We start from the raw sequence: 19,474 nt of genomic DNA, 5'->3' as shown, positions 1-19,474 counted from the left end.
TTCAGCTTATTATTGATTCTTTTCTGAATCTCCGAGATTTCATTATCTGTCAATTTTTCTCGATGTAGAAGCTTATCCAGTTCATCTTGAGCTTTCTGGATATCTTCTGTTATGTCTGATAGGACTTTAGTTTCGTCTATATCTCTGAGGGCACTTTGAACCTCCTGTTCCTGTGCTTCCTCATAGTCTCTAGGTGTATATTTTCCTGATATACTATTTCTAGCTTTTTGAGTTCGCTCAAGATCTGCCATCCTATCTTCATAATTTCTCAATATTTATCAAATTTTACTCATAACGGACTTTTTATCAGTCATTTTTGAAGATTAATCAGATCTTGGTCGTCTAATTCTGATCTTAAGGTTCTGTGGAGTTGCTCTAACTGCCACTCACACTGTCTAATTCTAGATTGATAGAGATGAATCTACTCTTCAATCTCTGATAGCCGTGATCCAAGACTTACTTAACTCTTTTTAAATAAAATACTATATGATCTAAGTCAAAATTGAGTCTAGAATAAAAATTTTTTCTCTCCAAACTTCTTCAATTAAGTTCCCATAGAATCTTTTATTAGACTCTGTAGAAGCATTTGGTGACTCTTTTTCTTTTTCTCTTCTCTTTTACTTATCATAGAACCACAAGAAGGCTGGGCTTTTGATAGAAATATACAATATACATAAAGAGTTGTGCGTTTCCGGTCACGTTAAAAATATCTAGCCAGAAATATCAAATTTCTTACGACTCGAGCAGTACACACTCTCCTCTCTCTCTCTCTCCCTCCCTCCCTGAGCACCTACTGGAGTCATCCATGGCGTTTCCGTACCTGGAAGCTGTTGTCGGTGGGTTTATCTTTATCATTCTTTATCTCTTTGTATCTCTCATTCGATGTATTCAATAGTGCCTTTACCTCTGAAATGCTGGATAAGGATTTAATGTTTTCTTCTTCTCATTTCTTAAATTTTATTTATTTATTTTTTTTGTGTTTGTTTTAGGCTTAAATGTGTATTCAAATTGATTTTGTGGTATTCAAGTTTTAAGATATAGATTTTAGACATTTTTTTACGGACAAAATTGGCTTTTTGAGTTTTTCGCTCAGGGTTGTGAATGAATCTTTTTAATATAGTAGATGAGCGTCTTTGTTATTTATATTGCATTTTTCTTTTGCTGAAAACTTATGAAAGGGAAAGAAGAAAAAGTATACGATGCAGAACAGAAGCATAGGAGCTTGATTTTGTTCAAACAGAGAAAAAGATCTTAGAATCTTCCTGGAGGTTAGTCTGGACTCCACCTAAAAAATAACACGAGGGGCATGTAATTTTATCAAGACTGGTCATTTTCATTTTTACATCACAGATGTCTTTTATAGATCCGATAATGTGTTAAGGAGAAACCCTTTTGGAATATTACCAATCTATATCGTATCTTATTAGGACTCTATTTAAAACCCTTTTAAGTACCCAAAAAATAAAAGCAAGTAAAATTCATGCAAATAATAGCCACGAAAACTACTATATAATAAATGAGAATCAAGATACAAATTTAACCAACCTATGCCATACCCTTCCAGTTGAAGAAAGCTCATTGTTCAGCTGCAAGCTTACACGCACAAGAAAGATACTTAGAATATTTAAAAAGCTTTGACTTTCTTCCTGATTAGTTATTTCCAATACACGTGTATGCAAAATATCTTTGCCTTAATCTTCAACCCATTTGCTAGTTCTTTGAAGTGCTCTACAATCTTCAAATAGATGTATTAACCCCCAAGGAAATCAGCTTATTCAATTGCTGAATATTTCAAGAGATCTTGGAGCCCGTATTGGCTTTGGACTCATCTCTTCATTTGACCTTGGGGCTTGAGCAATGGGCTCATCTCATCATTGGGTCTTAATTCAATCCTCTCCATTATTTTCTTGATAATCACGTCATATTGAATGTAAAATTTTTCTGCAATCGCATGCACAATAACTTAGTGAGTAGAATCATTAAGAAAATTATTATCCATATTCAACTTCTTTGATTGTGAAGAAACATGATCATTCTGAAGAACTTTAACTTCTTGCTCATTTTGATAATTCTTGGAGATTTGCTCCACATCCATGATCATTAAATCCATTTACTAACTGACTACAGGGCCAATCAAAATAATTGATTGCACTAGAATTAATTGGTTATAAATATTGATTAGTATTTGGTATAAGACAAGATTACATCACAATCGTAAAAGGAAAAAAATTCAATGGTTCGACATCATTTTCACTTGTAACCATGATTTCTAATTTATTTTTGTTTTGATGAACCTTGTAAAATTGTATTTGATCATACCAATTGGCTTCACAACAAAGCAGATTTTGACATCAATTAACCAATTGGAAAATCTTCTTTACAAAACAATCCTTCAAAACTTGTAATTTTACCATAACACATGAAATTCTTAGGTCCCTCCACACTGTGAGCATACTTTACAGCTGCTGAGCCATCGAGCACGTAGGCCCAGCATGATCAGCCAATTCTGCCTCCTACTTTCTATGGACTCAGCTCTTGGGCATTGTTGCCTGTAGAATTGCTTTTACCTTCTCCATTTAGGGCTGTGCAAAATTTGGTCTAAACTGAAATAACTGATCAAACCAAACTAGTTCTGTTCATTTGGTTCGGTTTCGAATCAAGTTCAATTTGGTTCAGTTTAAAATTTAGGCACTGAATTTTTGGTTATATTATTTTTTTTTCATTACCAACCAAAAACTGAAGTATAAGTTGCCTGTAGCCCATCCCAACCCCCTGCTTGCTCCCAACTCCCCCCAATCCAAGCCCCTGCTCACTCACAGTCACAGCCCAGCCCTCCTGCTTCTCCCCTTCAGTCAGTGCTTGAGGAAATAAGGAGTTAGGATTAGGAAATGGAAATTGGAAACTGAGCAGCGATGGTGAATACATCTTCATTGATGGCTCTTCTGAACCTCAGCTTCCTCCTCAACTCCTCCACCTTCAGTCCTCGACTCCTCCTTGACTCCCTTTTACCCTTTGCTGGGCTAAGGATACTTTTTTTCTTGCTGCAAGTCCCCTATTGGCCTCTTCCATCAAGCCAGACATGGAGTTTTTGGAGAAGTTTGAAGCAAAGAGCTTTGCTTTTGGGCAGTTGTGTGTTTATATATATATATTTTCCTCATCTGTCATTTTCATTTTTCTTTTGTGGTGGTTGAATTTGATTGATTGTGTAAGTGAAGGAAGAGCTTGATTGGATTTCAAAATATGGATAATATGCCATGATCGGTGTGATGAGTAGAGATTTGGAGTTGGAGAATACTAGTTTGAGAAATGAAATTTTATTCATAGTGAATACAAATTTGGAGAATTTGGTGTCTTGCTGCAGATTTGGAGAATTCACAATTTTCAGTTTAGTTCAGTTGTAAAGATTGTGGAACTGGACCGAATTGGTTCGGTTCGGTTTTGGTTGCAAGAAAAGTTCGGTTCAGTTCGGTTTGCCCTCACACAAAGCTGAAAAATTTTGGTTTCTTACTTTTTGCTCCTAAACTGACCGATTGCACACTTCTATCTCCACTGTGTGTCATTAGATATGGTTAGTCTGATCTGACACCAATTGATGGAGAATAGAAGCAAGAGTTTGATCTCACTCAAGTATATGTGACAATTTCTTAGGATTTTCGAGGAAGATTGTATAGAATCCATGAGAGAAATAACAATAAACAGAATAAGATTTTCTCAAGATTGGTCTATTTTCTTTTACATCATGCATGTCTTTTAATAGAAGCAACAGAGATATTTGGTCCTGTCACCACGAGAAGAGTACAATAAATTGGGACAAGAAATCTTCCAAATGTAAAAGAAGCCAAAATCAAGTGAGCGAAGAATTCAATTTACGTGAAATACGAGTTAAAGGCAACACTCACTATTTTGTTATTAAATTGAAAATTATGGGTTTAGCTTTTTTTTTAGGTGGTGAAAATATGATAACTTTCTGTTTGGTTGCTGGTGAAATTCTGACAAATGAAAAATTATAATGTTGAATCTTAGAATTTTCATTGCTTGGGGTGGGACAAAACAGTTGCATTTAGTTGAGTGTCTTTTGTCCTTTTGTGTTTTTGGCTGTTGCCAGAAGGCCCAAAAAATTCATGGTTAATCCCAAAGCATATTTTAAAACTTACTGGAAAATGCTATACTACTATAGTTGTTCTATTTAAGAAGATTTCTTACATGGAAAATCAATGCTAGTATTGAGAGATTTTTAAAATTGGATTTTTAGATGTGTCGTGTTTTGTTGCTCTAGTTTTATTACCTTCGTTTTGTTTGGTGCACTTCTTGCTGATGGGTTTTTCCCTTTAGCATGATTTGTTTTTTGAGTAAATGGAGGAAACAAAAAGAGAACAAAGTTCTCAATTTTTTGTTCTCTTGGGTTTATTAGCAGCATAAAATCAGCAATTGAGCTCAATTGTTTTGGTTTCCCTTCGCCTCTTGACGTGGATAATGAAATATTCAAGCTTCAATATTCTATATTTTATTTTTTTATACTTTCTCAAAGCACCAGTGGTTTGTATGGTGTTCCTCTGCCTTTAGGTCCATTGGTTGTTCCCCTTCCCAATCCCTCCCAAGGTTAGTACCTGAGACCTTTATCATTGAAGTCCCAAAATCTAGCATTGGGACGCCCCTATATGACAATATGTTTGTACTGTAATTATATGTACATGATAGAAAAGGTTTGGGTTCTCTTATGGCAGAGGAGTGCACCACATGAACCATGGAACAAGAAAAGCTCCTTAGTCCCCAACCTTTGAAGCTCTCTTAGGAAATTAGCCACCACCTTAATATTGATTGATGGGATATTTTTGTTGGGCACAGGTGCAACAGAATTATAATTTTCTTTGAGACCCCCCCCCCCCCCCCCCCAAATCACCCCAAAAAAAAAGTCTTTTCCCCCCTTCTAGCCCTTTTTTTTCTTGTTGAAATTCGATGGTCCATTACTAATTCTTCAGGTGGCCAGATCTTTCTTATGGATCAATGTCTTGTGATCAAAGTATGATTTATGTTATTTAGTTTCTATCTAATTTTTTTTATTTCCTTTTTCAGGTTTTATGATTTTAATGTATATCTTTGAAACTTATCTTGATTTGCGGCAACATGCTGCACTCGAACTGCCAAAACTTCCCAAACCTTTGGAAGGACTGATTGGCCAAGAAAAATTTGAGAAGTCACGAGCTTATAGTCTTGATAAAAGGTGTGCTTTTTCTTTTCCCCATGATTGTCAATGTGTTGGGTTATTTTTCCTTACCATTGGCAGATCTTTCTCATGCAAACTCAATCTGTACTGATTGGTAAAGTCTGGTTCTCCCCTTTTATATATTCCCCTGAATTTTCTTTCTTAAATTTCAGTCGGTTTCATTTTGTGCATGAGTTTGTTACCATCTTGATGGATTCTGCGATTTTATTCTATGGTGTACTGCCCTGGTTTTGGAAGGTGAGTGGTTGGATTTCGTGTTTTGTGAATTCCCCCTTTTTTGCAGCATTGTTCTCACTGTCTTAACTTTCCTTCATCACTGCAGAGGTCAGAAGATTTTTTGCTGTTTGTTGGGCTCAATGCAGATAATGAAATACTACACACCCTTGCATTCTTAGCGGGTGTTATGATTTGGTCCCAGGTGCACCTCCTATTTTCAGGGAATTTGCAAATTATTTGTTGAGTTGCAGAGGATAAATTCTATTAATGATCTATATCATGTCTTTGAATAATCCGATCCGTTTAGCCTCTAATGTGCAATGTCCCATGTTGATTAGTTTTCTATTGCACTAAGCCATTTTGCTTTGTAAATCATGCCATTGGTATTTGAATTATTTTACTTTTTGTTACAGGATCTTTGTTTTGATTGGTGATAAGCTTGTCATGGTCCATGATAATGGTGGTTCCTTATGGGATTGCAAGATATTAGACTGTTGCCCTATGTTTCGTGACCAATTGAACAGGCTGGCGAACATTTGCACTTCTCTGATTGATGGTCTTTTGCTGAACTTTTAGTCAGGCACGTTAAAGATTTTGTATTATACATATGCTTGTTCATGAGTGCATTTTGACAAAATGGTGAATACATGGGGTGTGAGTGTATTAGCACTAACCCATTGGATCCCATGAAAACTCCACAATTAAGTGTGCTTGGGAAAGAGTTAGGATGGGTGACCTCATGTGGAATTCTCGTGTTGCAATTTTATATTTTAAAAAGGCTTGCTTTGAGTCCTCATGTTTCAACTTTGGTGATGGATGAACTTACAAGGAATACCTAAAAATGAGGTTTCATGATGTATGTTGTTTGAAGATAATATTGGCTTCATTGATGAAATTGGAGGTGGAGTGGAATCTGAGTTAGAATTATGGACGGAAGCTTTAGATTTTAAGATAAGTAGAAATAAGAGAGAATAAAATAAGACTACCTTTGGATCAACGATTTTGTTTGAGAAAACGAAAGGACAGGAAAATAAGATGAAAATCTATTTTCCATTGTATTTTTCGTCTCTATATAATATATTATTAAAATGAAGGTTTGTTCTAAATTAGAATATGATTAAAAATTAAGAAAGTTTAAATGTTAATCACATGTAAAATTAAATATTTGTTTGTTAATTTTCTATACACACACACACACACAGATATATATATATATATATATATATATATATATTCTCAGTTTTCTTGATAACCAAACATGAAATAAGAAATTCCTTCATATTTTCTAATCACATCTAAAACTAATTTTTTGTTCATTAATTTGCTATGTATATATATTTTTCTCACTTTTCTTGATAACCAATATGAAATAAAAATTCTTTTATATTTTCCTTTCCTTTCGTTAATGTTTTCCAAGTTCTAGATGGGGTTAGTCATTTTGTGTGGAATGTTGGAGAAAGTTGATGGTCAAGAAATTCTTAGCACTTGTATATTTCAATGCCTTGGATCTATTATGCTAGTTGAAAGAGAAATTGAAGCAGATCAGCTATGCTATGTTGGGTAACTAAGAAGCTGCATATCCAAAAAGTAAAAATTATTGAAATGAGAACGGTGAGGTGGATGAACAAATCTGTGGTGAGCTACACGTAAAAAACTGTACAGGGAAGGTAAGGGAAAGGCAGTTAAGATGGTTTGGATGCTTGCTATATAGGCAGAATAGTGTACAGGTGAGTAGTGAGCTAGTTGTTGTTAGTAGCAGAAGGGCGGGAGGGTTAGGCCTCGAGTATCTTGGATCGATAGTGAGTAGAGATTTGATAGCACTCCAACTTTGGGTGGATATTGCCCTAGATTGTGCAGAATAGTGGAAGAAGATTCATGTAGCCTCAACTAGCGAGACTAGAGTAATAGTAGATTAATAATAGTAATTATTATAATGTCTGTTTCCTGCAGTGGGTTTTTGTTTTGCATATAGTTACAAGAAATACATATGGTGGTTTGGGAATGGGTAAGAGGTGTCTTATCAAATGTATTCCAGGTTCTTATAGAGTGTCTTGTTTTAATTATTTATTTTGAAAATTTGTTTAGCATGAAAGCGAAGTTGGTGGTTTAGGGTGTGATATTGCCCTTAATTTTGTCCACTGGCAAAGTTGGATATAATTGGGGGGTATATATAAGTTTATACACTTATTCTGTTGTATTAAATAAGGTTACAGTAGAGGTAGTTATTCTTCAGGTTTTTGAGATTGCAGGGTGATAAGATCATAATGGTATGGAAGGTGAGATATTAGAGGAGTTGAGCCTCTTGAATATGCTGGCAGCCTAAAACCAAAATTTGTTCCTAAATTAGGTGTTGAGTTTGATTTGTTTGGAGCAGGACTAGTTGTTTGGGTGCTTTCAAAGACATGCAGGTTCGCTGTAAAGTCTCATACAAGAGACTGTTGTTAACTGGAACTGATCTTGGCAGGCTTTTATTCCTTTGAATGCTATCTGGAAGTCTGGGAGATGTGGAGCTGTTCTAAAGTTGTCCCCTTCACATGGGAAATGACTTGGTAAGAGATTCTGAATAATGATAAGATAACATAGTGAAGTCAGGAATGTACATTATAAAAAGATGTTTCCTGTGTAAATAATAGGAGGAATCAGTGAACTATTTATTTGTACTGACCCTTTGGAGCTTGATTTTATGTGCTCTTGGAGTTATGACAGAGCCATTAGAGAAAGACTTCCTGGCTTGTAGCAGTTTGCATTGCAGAACCAATAACTAAGAAGTTTATGATCTGTTAGAATACCACTTTACCTAAAAGCTTAAGCTGTTAGGTGGTGGGCCAACTGTGTATATCAAGCTTTAACACTCCTCGCACGTGCCGACCAATAGCACGTGAAGAGATAAACACACGATAAATAACACCCATGACAGGGAATACAATACTTTTTTAATAATCACACAATAAACACGGGCAACAAGACTAGAACCCAGGCCCTCCTGGTAACTAGTTCTGGTACAGTGTTAGAATACCAGTTACCTAAAAGCTTAAGTTGTTAGGTTGTGGGCCAACAATGCATATAAAGCTTTAACATGATCACTTTGGTGCTGTTTTTTTGAATAGAGAATCTAGGGCATTTGAAGGGAATGAAACACGTAACTTAGGAGAAATCAGTTCAGGTACTACATTTTTGGCTGTTAGTTAATTTTGTCCAAATCACCATTCCTTCATAAATTTTCTTGATAGCGTTTATTTTTGTCATTTTTGTTCCCAGACTGGGGTTCTCTCCCTTTCTATCTTGTTTCACGAGTAGTTTTTCTTCTTGAGTTTATATATATATATATATATATATAGAGAGAGAGAGAGAGAGAGAGAGAGAGAGAGAGAGAGAGAAGGTGATGAATTTTGTTGGATAGTTGCAATATCAATTACTTGTTTCTCATTGTGATCTCCTAAATTTGATCTAGTCTTTTGTCGCTGTTGACAACAGTAATTTCTACTAGGCACGATAGTGTACCAAACTTGATTTGAATCTGAGTTAGAGTTATTTTGATAATCCAGATTCTAGAAAGTGGTCACATTTTCCACCCTATAATGCTGTGGTCTCTGTATAGATTTGGTTGCAGGTATCTTTGATCCATAACTATTTTATTGGAGTATAAATAACCTCAAAAAATGCAATCTTAACCATGTATACATTACACATGATAGTTATATATTGCTCTCCTTTTACATTTTTTACAGCAAATAAATACTGGATCTTACATATCTTGAATGTATCATATGCTTGTTCTCACGCAGATGTACAATGCTACATGTCATTGAACATATTGTAATACATTTTATGTTATTGATTATTATTTTTTGGTAGGTGAATAGGACTCTAAGGGAGAGTCACCAAGTGCAAAAAACATTTATGTTTAGAACAAGCTTTCTATAAAATCATATAGTGGGTTGCAAAAAAAAAAAAAAAAAGCAATTTCTCCAATGATGTAGAAAGGAAAACAATGTGCTCTTCACTTCTAGTGAATTCTCCATTCCTTCAAAGGGCCTGGTATTTCTTGCATTCCAGGTGATCCGTGAAAGGGTCAGTAGAATGGCATCCCATATATCTTTATTGAACTTCCTACAAGCTGATCCTCCCCAACCCCTGCCTCATGTATCTTTCTGATTAATTGGAGAGTACCAAATCAGGTTGTATCCAGATGATCCCAATGCAGTCAGATTTATTTGTTTATAGCTTTTTCCTGTTGGTTGATGCGTTAAATGATAATATGGTAATTGATGACATAATGAATATATATAGGAGTAGAAATGCCAAAATATTCCAATTCTTTTTTGGTGTTGGAGGAAAAATAGGAATGCTGATTTTCCTTTTAATTGTTAGTGGGTTTTTTTTTATTATATTTTATTGCATCTCTGTCAATTGGGAATAAGCAAGGTTTTGTTTAGACCTTCTTGTTGTGTTGTTCGGAAGCAGTTTAGGCAGAGTCTGTTTTGCCTTCATTTAGTTGGATCCATAAAAAAGCAAAAGGTACATTCAGCATTGTAAGGGTGAGTAATTGAACAATGACTATCTGGAGGTAAGGATTAGATTGTGTCCCTGAATCTATTGACGAATGTAATCCTACTTGTTAGTTTTGTGCGTAAATCTAATGGACATCGGTGGGAACTATTTTGTCCATTACACTCATGTGGGTCATAATAGTATGTAATAGGGATTTTACAACTCAAGTTATATCCAAGTGCTTTTATTTTTATTTTTTAATTTTTAAATTCTTAACTCATGCATAATTGGAATAGATACTTCCCTTATTTTGCAATGATCATCCAATTAAGATTTATTGTAGAACTGCTCATCGTGTTGATCCTGTAATTAGTATTTGATTGTTTGCACTTCTGTGAGATCACAATGATTACTGCCAGTGATGTTGGATGTGAAGGGAGAAATTGTATGGTCTGATTGACTTCAAAGTTGATTTATGTGTCTTATGAGCATTCTATTCAATTAGCGTGAGTTTGTTTATAATTTTCATATTAGTATTTTTATTTTTGGGATAGAAGTGAGAGATTTACCTTTATTGCTCTCCCTCCCCCATCTTCAGTCCTCATCAGTTAGGGGTTTTGTTTTTGGCTAGAAGTGAGAAATGTGCATTTCTTGCACTACTACTACTACTGCTATTATTTATTTATTTATTAAAGTTGATCAGCTGTCATTAGGTAGAAGGGAAGCCTGGGCGCAATAGTAGAGTTGTCATTGTGTGACCTGGAGGTCTTGGGTTTGAGGCGTGGAAACAGCCTCTTGCAAAAATTCAATGAAAGGCTGCGTACTATAGACCGTTGTGGTCTGCCCCTTCCCTAGACCCCGCATTTACGGGTGCTTTGTGAGTTGGGCTGCCCTTTTATTAACTCTTGTTAGGTGATGTTGGAATAATACATGCTGTAAACACACTGTAGTGATGCATTAATATTTCTTTGTTTCTGGACAAATTTGGAATTACACAAAATGTGTAAATGGGGTGGGTTCTTTAGAGGCCGTTAGTATCACTGTCAAAAATTTGAGAAAAGAAAACCAAACACAAAAAACAGAAACTAAAAATAGAAACCAGCAACCTGTTTGGTTAGCATTTATAAAACTAATACAAATTAAAAACTAAATAAAAAAAAAATGCTCATTTTCATATTTAAATAAAATAATATTATAAAAATATGATTAAAATAATAAAATTACAAAAGATGCATATTTAAAAAGTTACTATAATAACTGAAAACCATAAAATTTGATTTTCAGTTTTTTGACAAACTACAGAAAACCGGCAGCAGAAATAGAAAACTGACAACATAAACAAACGTGTTTTTGCAACCTGTTTCCTCACTGTGAAAAAACAGAAACAGAAAATAGAAAACACCAACAATACCAAACAGGCCCTTAGTTTTCCTTTTGTTTTTCTTTGGCAGAGAACAGAGGACACATGGATGTAGGAAGTTCTTTGTTTGTATCACATAATTATTTAAATAAAAAGAAAAGAACAGTTATAAATGGCTGTTTTATGTTAACTGATAGCCCAGACATGCCCACATGCACATAATATGCATAACAAACATGCAGGCACACCCATATGGAGAAGAATGCGAGTTGTGTTACCTTTGGTTAAGAATTGGGACAGGAATTCCAGTTAGTTGACGTCTTAAACTCCTAGGAACGGTTTGCGATATCGAATTGGTTGATAATGGATATTTGATGAACTGATGAGCCCAAGGAAGAAAAAAACTGTGAGGAAACATAGTTTCATATCCACTGCTTAAACGAACCTGTTTATTTCTTGATTGAAACTACATGGCAAAGTGGGCCAGCAGGTTTGTTGTGAGGTATATTGGAATGCTCAGCAAAGGTTTCAAATCTTTGTGGATATCTGATTCTGTGTCTTTTGGTATAAGGTGCAAATTTTGTTAATTGTTATGACACTTGAGTTTTATGTTGCAAATAATTTATAGTTCTTATAAATGGTGCGTATATATGACTTGTGGTAGCAGTATGAAATTATGAAATTATACTCTATTTGATGGCTAACAACAACTTCTTTGTTTTTCTTTTCTCCCATTTTTGTAGATTACTGATTTGCCCTTTTCACTGTACTCAACTTTTGTGATAGAGGCTCGCCATGGTTTCAATAAAGTTTGTATTCTTGCTTGGACCATCTTGTCATTTGATTTCTTGATTGATAGATCTCTCTACCAGTATTTTTAACTTGAATTTTCACTATTTTTCTGTTTACCTGAGTTCAAAATTTTTGCTGGATTTTCTTCCTCCAAATTTCTGTTATCTATGTTGTACAGCAAACAATATGGTTATTCTTTAAAGACATGCTCAAAGGGATTGTCCTTTCAATTTTAATTGGGCCACCTATTGTTGCTGCAATCATTGTAATAGTACAGGTATAATCACTTCCTAATACCTTCATTGCTATCAATTTATTACAGCATCCGATCGCCATGGATTCATGTAATTCAATGGCTGCATATTTTTTAACTGAGTGATTATTGTGGTTGAAATAATTGTTTGCTTTCATTTTAAATATGGAGTTGTTTGACTTGCCATCCAAATTTTGTGCAGAATTCTCTTTCTACTGTCTAACAATGTCTATTTACCTGTTTGCAGAAAGGGGGTCCTTACTTGGCGATCTATCTATGGGTATTTATGTTTGGACTCTCTCTTCTAATGATGACACTGTACCCTATCCTAATTGCGCCACTTTTTAACAAGTTCACTCCAGTGAGTATCTTTTTGTTGTAATTGGTGGAGAAATCTGTCCAGGTCCATGCTTTATTGAGTTACTGTCTTTTGTGACAAATAGCTTCCAGATGGAGAGCTTAAAAGAAATATAGAGGCTCTCGCTTCTTCCCTCCAGTTCCCTCTCAAGAAGTTGTTTGTTGTTGATGGATCTACAAGGTCAAGCCATAGCAATGTATGTACCAGCTCTGGTATACTATTGGTTTTTGTGTTCCAATGTTGTGTCCCTATATGGTTTCTCCTTTTCATGTATTTAAATGTTTCTTTTTGATCCGTAGATTTTCTTTAGAATTCAATTTTTGAATGACTTTTTTTGGGCTAAAATCTCAACTTGATTATGTTCATCATATGCCTTGGCCTTAGCACATTTATTGATTAAACTTTTACTCGTAGTTGTTAAAATCGTACAATTCTCGATTCAAATCATATGATACATATCAAGAAAGGCATAAATCTGTTCGAATCACAGAAGGCAGTGAATTGTACGATTCATCTGGTGAATCGGTGAATTGAATTGAATCGTAAGATTCGACTCCTCTAAAACCCAACTAAAAGATTTTTAAACCCTTTTCTTTTTCATGCTGGCCTTCCATTTGCTATTCACATTGTAGAAACCCCAATTTTAACCAGGCCTTTCTGAGGAGACCCTTCGTAATAAAAGTCGACTTTGTATCCCAGGAATTGGAGGATCCTTTTTGAAAAATCCGATTGAGTCTTGAGTCTTTAAAATGAGTCCCGATTATTTTTTTTATTGAGTCCCTTTTTTTTTAAATTGAGTCCCGGTTATTTTTGCATCGAGTCCCGGTTATTTTTAAATTGAGTCCCAGTTATTTTAATTTTGAGTCCTTTAATTTTAAATTGAGTCTTCTAATTTTAAAATTGAGTTCTTTAAAATTTTAAAATTGAGGTCTTTTAATTAAGTATTTTATTTTTTTAATTAGGTCCTTTATTTTTAAATTGAGTCCCTTATTTTATTTTATTTTATTTTTAATCAATTCCCTTTTATGTTTTTTAATTGAGTTGTTTTTTATTTTGAGTCCAGGTCCTCTTTGTTTCCGGCAATTAAGTCCATCTTTTTCAGGCCTTTCTTTTAATTTTTTGGAGGAAATTATTGGGCATTTAAATGGAATGCATGGACCTTTGCAAATTAAAGCCCATGCAAACCACAAGATAAGGGGAGGAACTTAGGGTTATTTTTAGGGTTTGTAGGTGCTTATAAAAGGAGAGCAAAGCAAAGAGGAAAGGGGGGACAGCCTGCCGCACACACACACTTAGGGTTTTTTTGGGGTGTTTGTGGCTTATAAAAGCAAGGCCAAAACAGCAGCCAAGACACCAAGGGACAGCCGCAGCTTTCCCTCTTTCTCTCTCTCACAACCGTAACTCTCTCTCTCCCTCTCTCTCTCACAGTACACACAACTCCAGCTTCCCCCTCCCGCAGCCCACAGCCAGCTCCTCCTCACCTTCACTGCTCCTATCCATGGCAGCAGCGTCCACCAAGGGCAGCCGTAGCCCATTAGCCCAGCACAACCATCTCACGACTGAAACACAGCAGCACGCACAACTCCAGCTTCCCTTTCTCTCTTTCTCACACACACACGCACACCCAGCAGCACACACAACTCTCTCTCACACACCTAGCCTCACGGTCTCATCCTGTACACTCCCTTTCCCACTCCACACACTGCACACCCTCTCTCTCACACACACATGCACGCACAGTCCCTCTCTTTCATTCTCTCACACACACACACACGCACACATCCATTCATGCATTCTTTTATTTATTTATTTATTATAAGTATGTTAAATTTTTAGTTTTATTTGATTCTTATTTATGTTGTAGTTATGTTAATTTTTAATTTATTCGATTCTTGTTTTGGGTATATTATTTGTTCATTTGATTATTATTTTTGTTTACATTTATTTATTTATATATTTTTAAGGCTTTGTTTATTTCATATTAATATTGTTTAGGTTTTGTTTAAAGTTTAGGTGGTATCATATTATTATTGTTTAGGCTTCGTTTAAGGTTCAAGTTGTTTCATGATTGTTTTGGTATTTTTTTTTAGGGTTTAGATCATTTCACGTTACTATTGTTTATGTATTTTTAGGATGGATTATTTCATGTTATATTTATTAGGGTTTTGATTACTTCATATTATTATTGTGTATTTTTTGGGTTTGATTATTTCATGTTTATTAGGGTTTTGATTATTTTAGGTTAATATTGTTCATATATTTTTAGGGTTTTGTTTATTTCATATTGTTTTTAGGGTCTTTATTGTTTCATATTATTTATTAATTTTAGGGTTGTTGATTGGGTTCCATGTCATTGTTGTCCATTATCTTTAGGGTTTTTATTTATTTCCATGTTATTATTATATTAATTTTAGGGTTTAATTTATTTCCATATTATTATTATATTAATTTTAGGGTTTATTTTATTTCCATATTATTATTGCATATTAATTTTTAGGGTTTGATTTATTTCCATATTATTATTGCATGTTCATTTTAGGGTTTGATTTATTTTCATATTATTAATGCATATTAATTTTAGGTTTTGATTTGTTTACATATTATTATTATTATTGCATATTAATTTTAGGGTTTGATTTATTTCCATATTATTAGTGCATATTAATTTTAGGTTTTGATTTGTTTACATATTATTATTGCATATTAATTTTAGGGTTTAATTTGTTTCCGTATTATTAGTGCATATTAATTTTAGGTTTTGATTGGTTTCCATAGTGTTATTGCATATTAATTTTAGGTTTTGGTTTGTTTCCCATATTTATTTTAGGGTTTGAGTTGTTTCCATATTATTATTGTATATTTAGGATGTCCTTTTTTGTTATGTTAATATTAGGGTTTTCATTATTGTATATTGTTATTAGGGTAATATTATTATGGTATTATTATTATTTGTTATTGTTATTATAGTACGTGTTGTATTACTATTATGTTGTTATTTTTAAGGTAGTATTATTATGGTATTATCATAGTATGGGTTATATTATTATTAGGGTATTATTATTAGGGAATTATTACTATGGCTTTATTATAGTATGTGTTATTTAATATATATATATATATATATATGTATATTAAGGTATGTGTTGTATTATTATTATGGTATGTGTCATTATTATATATATATATATATATGTATTTATATATATATTAGTATGTGTTATTATGGTAATTTATTATTCTTATGGTATATTTTCTTTATTATCATTATTACATATTTTTAGTACTTTAGTTTATGCTATATTTTTATGTTTTGTATTATGTGTCACGGTATTTATTTTTAGTATTTTTGTATTATATTATTATGTATTTTTGTGTGGGTGTGTCCTTATGATCATAAAAAGGGCAATGGACCTTTCCGGCCTCACCTGTTATAGCTTTGAGGGGAGATTTCCTAACGAGATCCCCATTTTTTGGGGGTTCTCATTAGGCATTCCTAAACCACACCCTATGTCTATTATTTTTCCATTTATCGTATATATTTGTTATTATATTTTGTTTATTTAAGGAGGAGTAAATTAAAAGATTATTGGAATTCAATTTAGGGATAATTCTTAGTTAATTAGGTATCGTTCGTAGAACGGGTGCGTAGGGGGTTCAAATACCTTCCCCTAACATAATTGAACTACCAAGCCCAATCTTGGTATACGCAGACCGATACTATTCTTAATTGAGTAGTAATCAGGTGTTCCAACCACACCCAAAAAGGTTAGTGGCGACTCCAAACTTCCTATTTTTCCCGAAAATCAAACTTTTTACTTTTATTCGCCTCCTCGGGGCACCTCGTTCCCAGGATGTCGCGACACACATTAAGTTTTGTCCTTCAAGAGGGAAGAAAGAAGTCTGTTGGCCCTCTCTTTCTGCACCTCTTATTTCTGCCATTAGATAAGATTAGAAGAAAACCAGAATTAGAGAAGGAAACCTGTCTTGAGAAGAAAACCAAAGTCAACTAGGTGGGTGAGCTTTTGGTTGGCACGTTGCCCTCCCCACTCCTTTGGATTTAAAGACCTGATTTTCATTAGTTTTTATATTTTAGTTAGTTTTGTTTTTGTTTTTTATTTGTTTTCTCTTCTTGTTTTAGTTATTAGAGCAAGCCCATGCATTAAAAATGACTTTTCTTTTAAACACCATGATATTCAAATTTTTATTGTTTTTCATTGATTAATGACCCCTAAAATCCATAAAGTTCAATTTTTCATTAAGTTTTTCTTGTTTCCTCTCCTTATTGTTTTTTAAAGAAAGCATACACATGAATTGTTTATTGTTAAACATGTAAACTTACACCATAAGCATGAATTTCAATTTTTAAAAACTTTTTGTGTCCTTATCTTACTTTTTAGTGTATCTTGAACTCTGAGACTTGGTGCTTTAGTTTTGAGCCACTTAACTAGTGTTATAGTTTCATAGAAATTAGATTTGCTTGATACTTGATAGAGATGGAGTGGTTAAATCATGGTATATCTTGCTTATATGGCTACTTTTATTTTTTATATCAATATATGTATAATGGTAGGATTTAGACCTATAACTTGCTTCGAAGGCAAGCGCCATTCCAATTCCAGCATGTATGATCCATATTTGTTGAAATTTGAATGTATTTTACCATTTTACTTGTTTTACATATATGCAAGTCTTTAGGAATCAATTTTTCAATTTTTGCACCAAATCTTATGATTCGATTCAATTCTCGATTCATGAAATTGGGATTTCAATTCATGATTCGAATCTCGATTTGACAACTATGCTTTTACTTGTTATGATAAGCTTTTAGTTTGGATCCGCTTGCAGTTTCTTATGTTAACAAAATATTTTTACTGTTATTCGTAAAAATCAACCTCTGTATTGGCAAGGGATAACTGTAGATTAAAATATAAGTTGGCTAAAGCAGTTTGTGCATTTTTTTATTCATTCTGTTTTAAAGAAGAGCATGCATCAAATATGCCCTCACACTAGCTTGGAAATCACTGCTCAGTTTTGATTTCTTTTTCTTCTTTATTTATTTTTTTTATTTTCTTTATTTTTATTTGTAGCAGTTCATGCATCAGATGCACCTGAATTTCAGAACACCACACAGCTTATGCATGAATCATAATCACATTAGTACTCCATCTCAGTTTATGCACTAGTCATTTTTCCACCCTAGATTTAGAAAACAGACTATGTGCGTACAATCCTTTTCTTTTTTTTTAATAGAGTTACAGCAATTATTTACAAAATTTAACAATCAGCAATTGATAGATACATGCACTCTGTCTGGTAGCACTGAGTGTCCTAAATCTCTTTACACACAGTGTGTCCTAACTCCCTAGTCTAGGTAGCGGAGTAACATTGCTTTAGGTAGCTAACAGCTAGCGTAAGACTTGTCAATCTTTGTGGTATAAATCCTACCAAATAATGTCCCTTACAAGCGATGTATTGCACTTATACCACCTGAGTATATGAGAAATGGGAAAGGGTGGGCTATGGTCATTCTAGACGGAATAGGGTTAAGAAGTTAGCATAGGAAACTAGGGTTAGATTAGCATTAAAATATAGGGACACTAAAGTGTAAATGCATGGAGATAGTTGACACAATGGTTAGAAGAAAAATTAACATAACTTGCCAAGAGTAGGGCATTAAATCATAAAACCAAAATAGTTGTTAGCTTTACCCGTGATCCCAAGAGCGCGGGGTGAATTGGTGTTTTTAAAATTAATGCCCTAGGTCAGTATCGTAACAACAGTATTTTCACAACCCTAAAGTCAATCTAATGCAAGTAAGATAAATCAATTGCTATATGTGACAAAAATTAAATAGTGCAATTTAATTAACTAAGCATGCAGCAGAAAGCAGTAAATAAATAAGTGACACCAAGAAATGTTATCGAATTTCGGAAAATTGCCTAAGTCCCCGCCTTGGTTAACAAGTATAAGGATTACCACTATAATGTTCACTTAAACGGGTGGAGCGGCACCTAAACAACCAGGTTAATTAGCATAGGGCTGACCTCAACCTTTACACATAATCCTTACTGAGCTGGATTACCGCCCCCTCAAGCCATGCCTGGAATACAACAGTGTGTTCACAATAATGAAGCTGGTACAGTGATTATGCTTTCATGTAAAGTAGATATGTACTCAATATAAACAATCACAAACACCACCAAATGATATAATGAAGTAAGCTCAATGTGGTCTAAGATGTCTACTCTCAAATATTTATGCAAGCGTTGCAATCAATGCGTGAGAGTGCAAATAATATGATCTTTGTGTCAAAATAATATTTTCAATCACAATGCTCAAACAAAGATACTAGTCACACTTCAGATATCTCAACAAATGATTTTTCTCAAAATATAAGCCTCAAGAGGTATATATAGATTTTATTTGCAAAAATGGTTTGATCTTTGTGTTCAAAAGATAATACTAATCAAAGAATATTGCAACAAAGATCTTTAGAACATAAGTAAATATCTCTCCAAGAATTTTTCTCAAAATGAAACAAACGAGATTTGAAAATATTTTTGGCAACCAAAATCAAATGAGAACTCCTTAAGATATTGCAATAATAGTGCAATACTCAGAAGCTTAAGTAAAGTCTTCTTATGAAAGACCTATTGATAAAGTCTCCTAAGAAAACTTGAGGTCTTGCTCTCAAACAAAATAATCTCAATCAATCACAAATTGGAGAGAGCAAACCTGTAAGGCAAGAACACTCAATTCACACTTACAAACGAATTTTTG

General features: G+C 33.9%; 1 protein-coding gene across 1 annotated transcript in view; it reads left to right on the top strand.

Moving 5' to 3' along the window:
* The first annotated feature begins 576 nt into the window (after positions 1-576).
* LOC131165786 (CAAX prenyl protease 1 homolog) overlaps positions 577-19,474 on the top strand; it is a 45,371-nt gene continuing 26,473 nt past the window's right edge. Inside the window, exons 1-8 of the mRNA XM_058123843.1 lie at positions 577-836; positions 5,074-5,221; positions 5,377-5,461; positions 5,547-5,642; positions 12,035-12,100; positions 12,262-12,360; positions 12,584-12,697; positions 12,780-12,890. Of these exons, the coding sequence (XP_057979826.1) occupies positions 806-836; positions 5,074-5,221; positions 5,377-5,461; positions 5,547-5,642; positions 12,035-12,100; positions 12,262-12,360; positions 12,584-12,697; positions 12,780-12,890 (750 nt within the window). The 5' untranslated portion in view covers positions 577-805. The remainder of the gene's footprint in view (positions 837-5,073; positions 5,222-5,376; positions 5,462-5,546; positions 5,643-12,034; positions 12,101-12,261; positions 12,361-12,583; positions 12,698-12,779; positions 12,891-19,474) is intronic.

This window comes from Malania oleifera, chromosome 10 (assembly GCF_029873635.1).
Source record: "Malania oleifera isolate guangnan ecotype guangnan chromosome 10, ASM2987363v1, whole genome shotgun sequence".
Lineage (NCBI taxonomy): Eukaryota > Viridiplantae > Streptophyta > Magnoliopsida > Santalales > Ximeniaceae > Malania > Malania oleifera.
The sequence above is the reverse complement of the archived record's forward strand: the minus strand, read 5'-3'. Positions and strand labels throughout refer to the sequence as shown.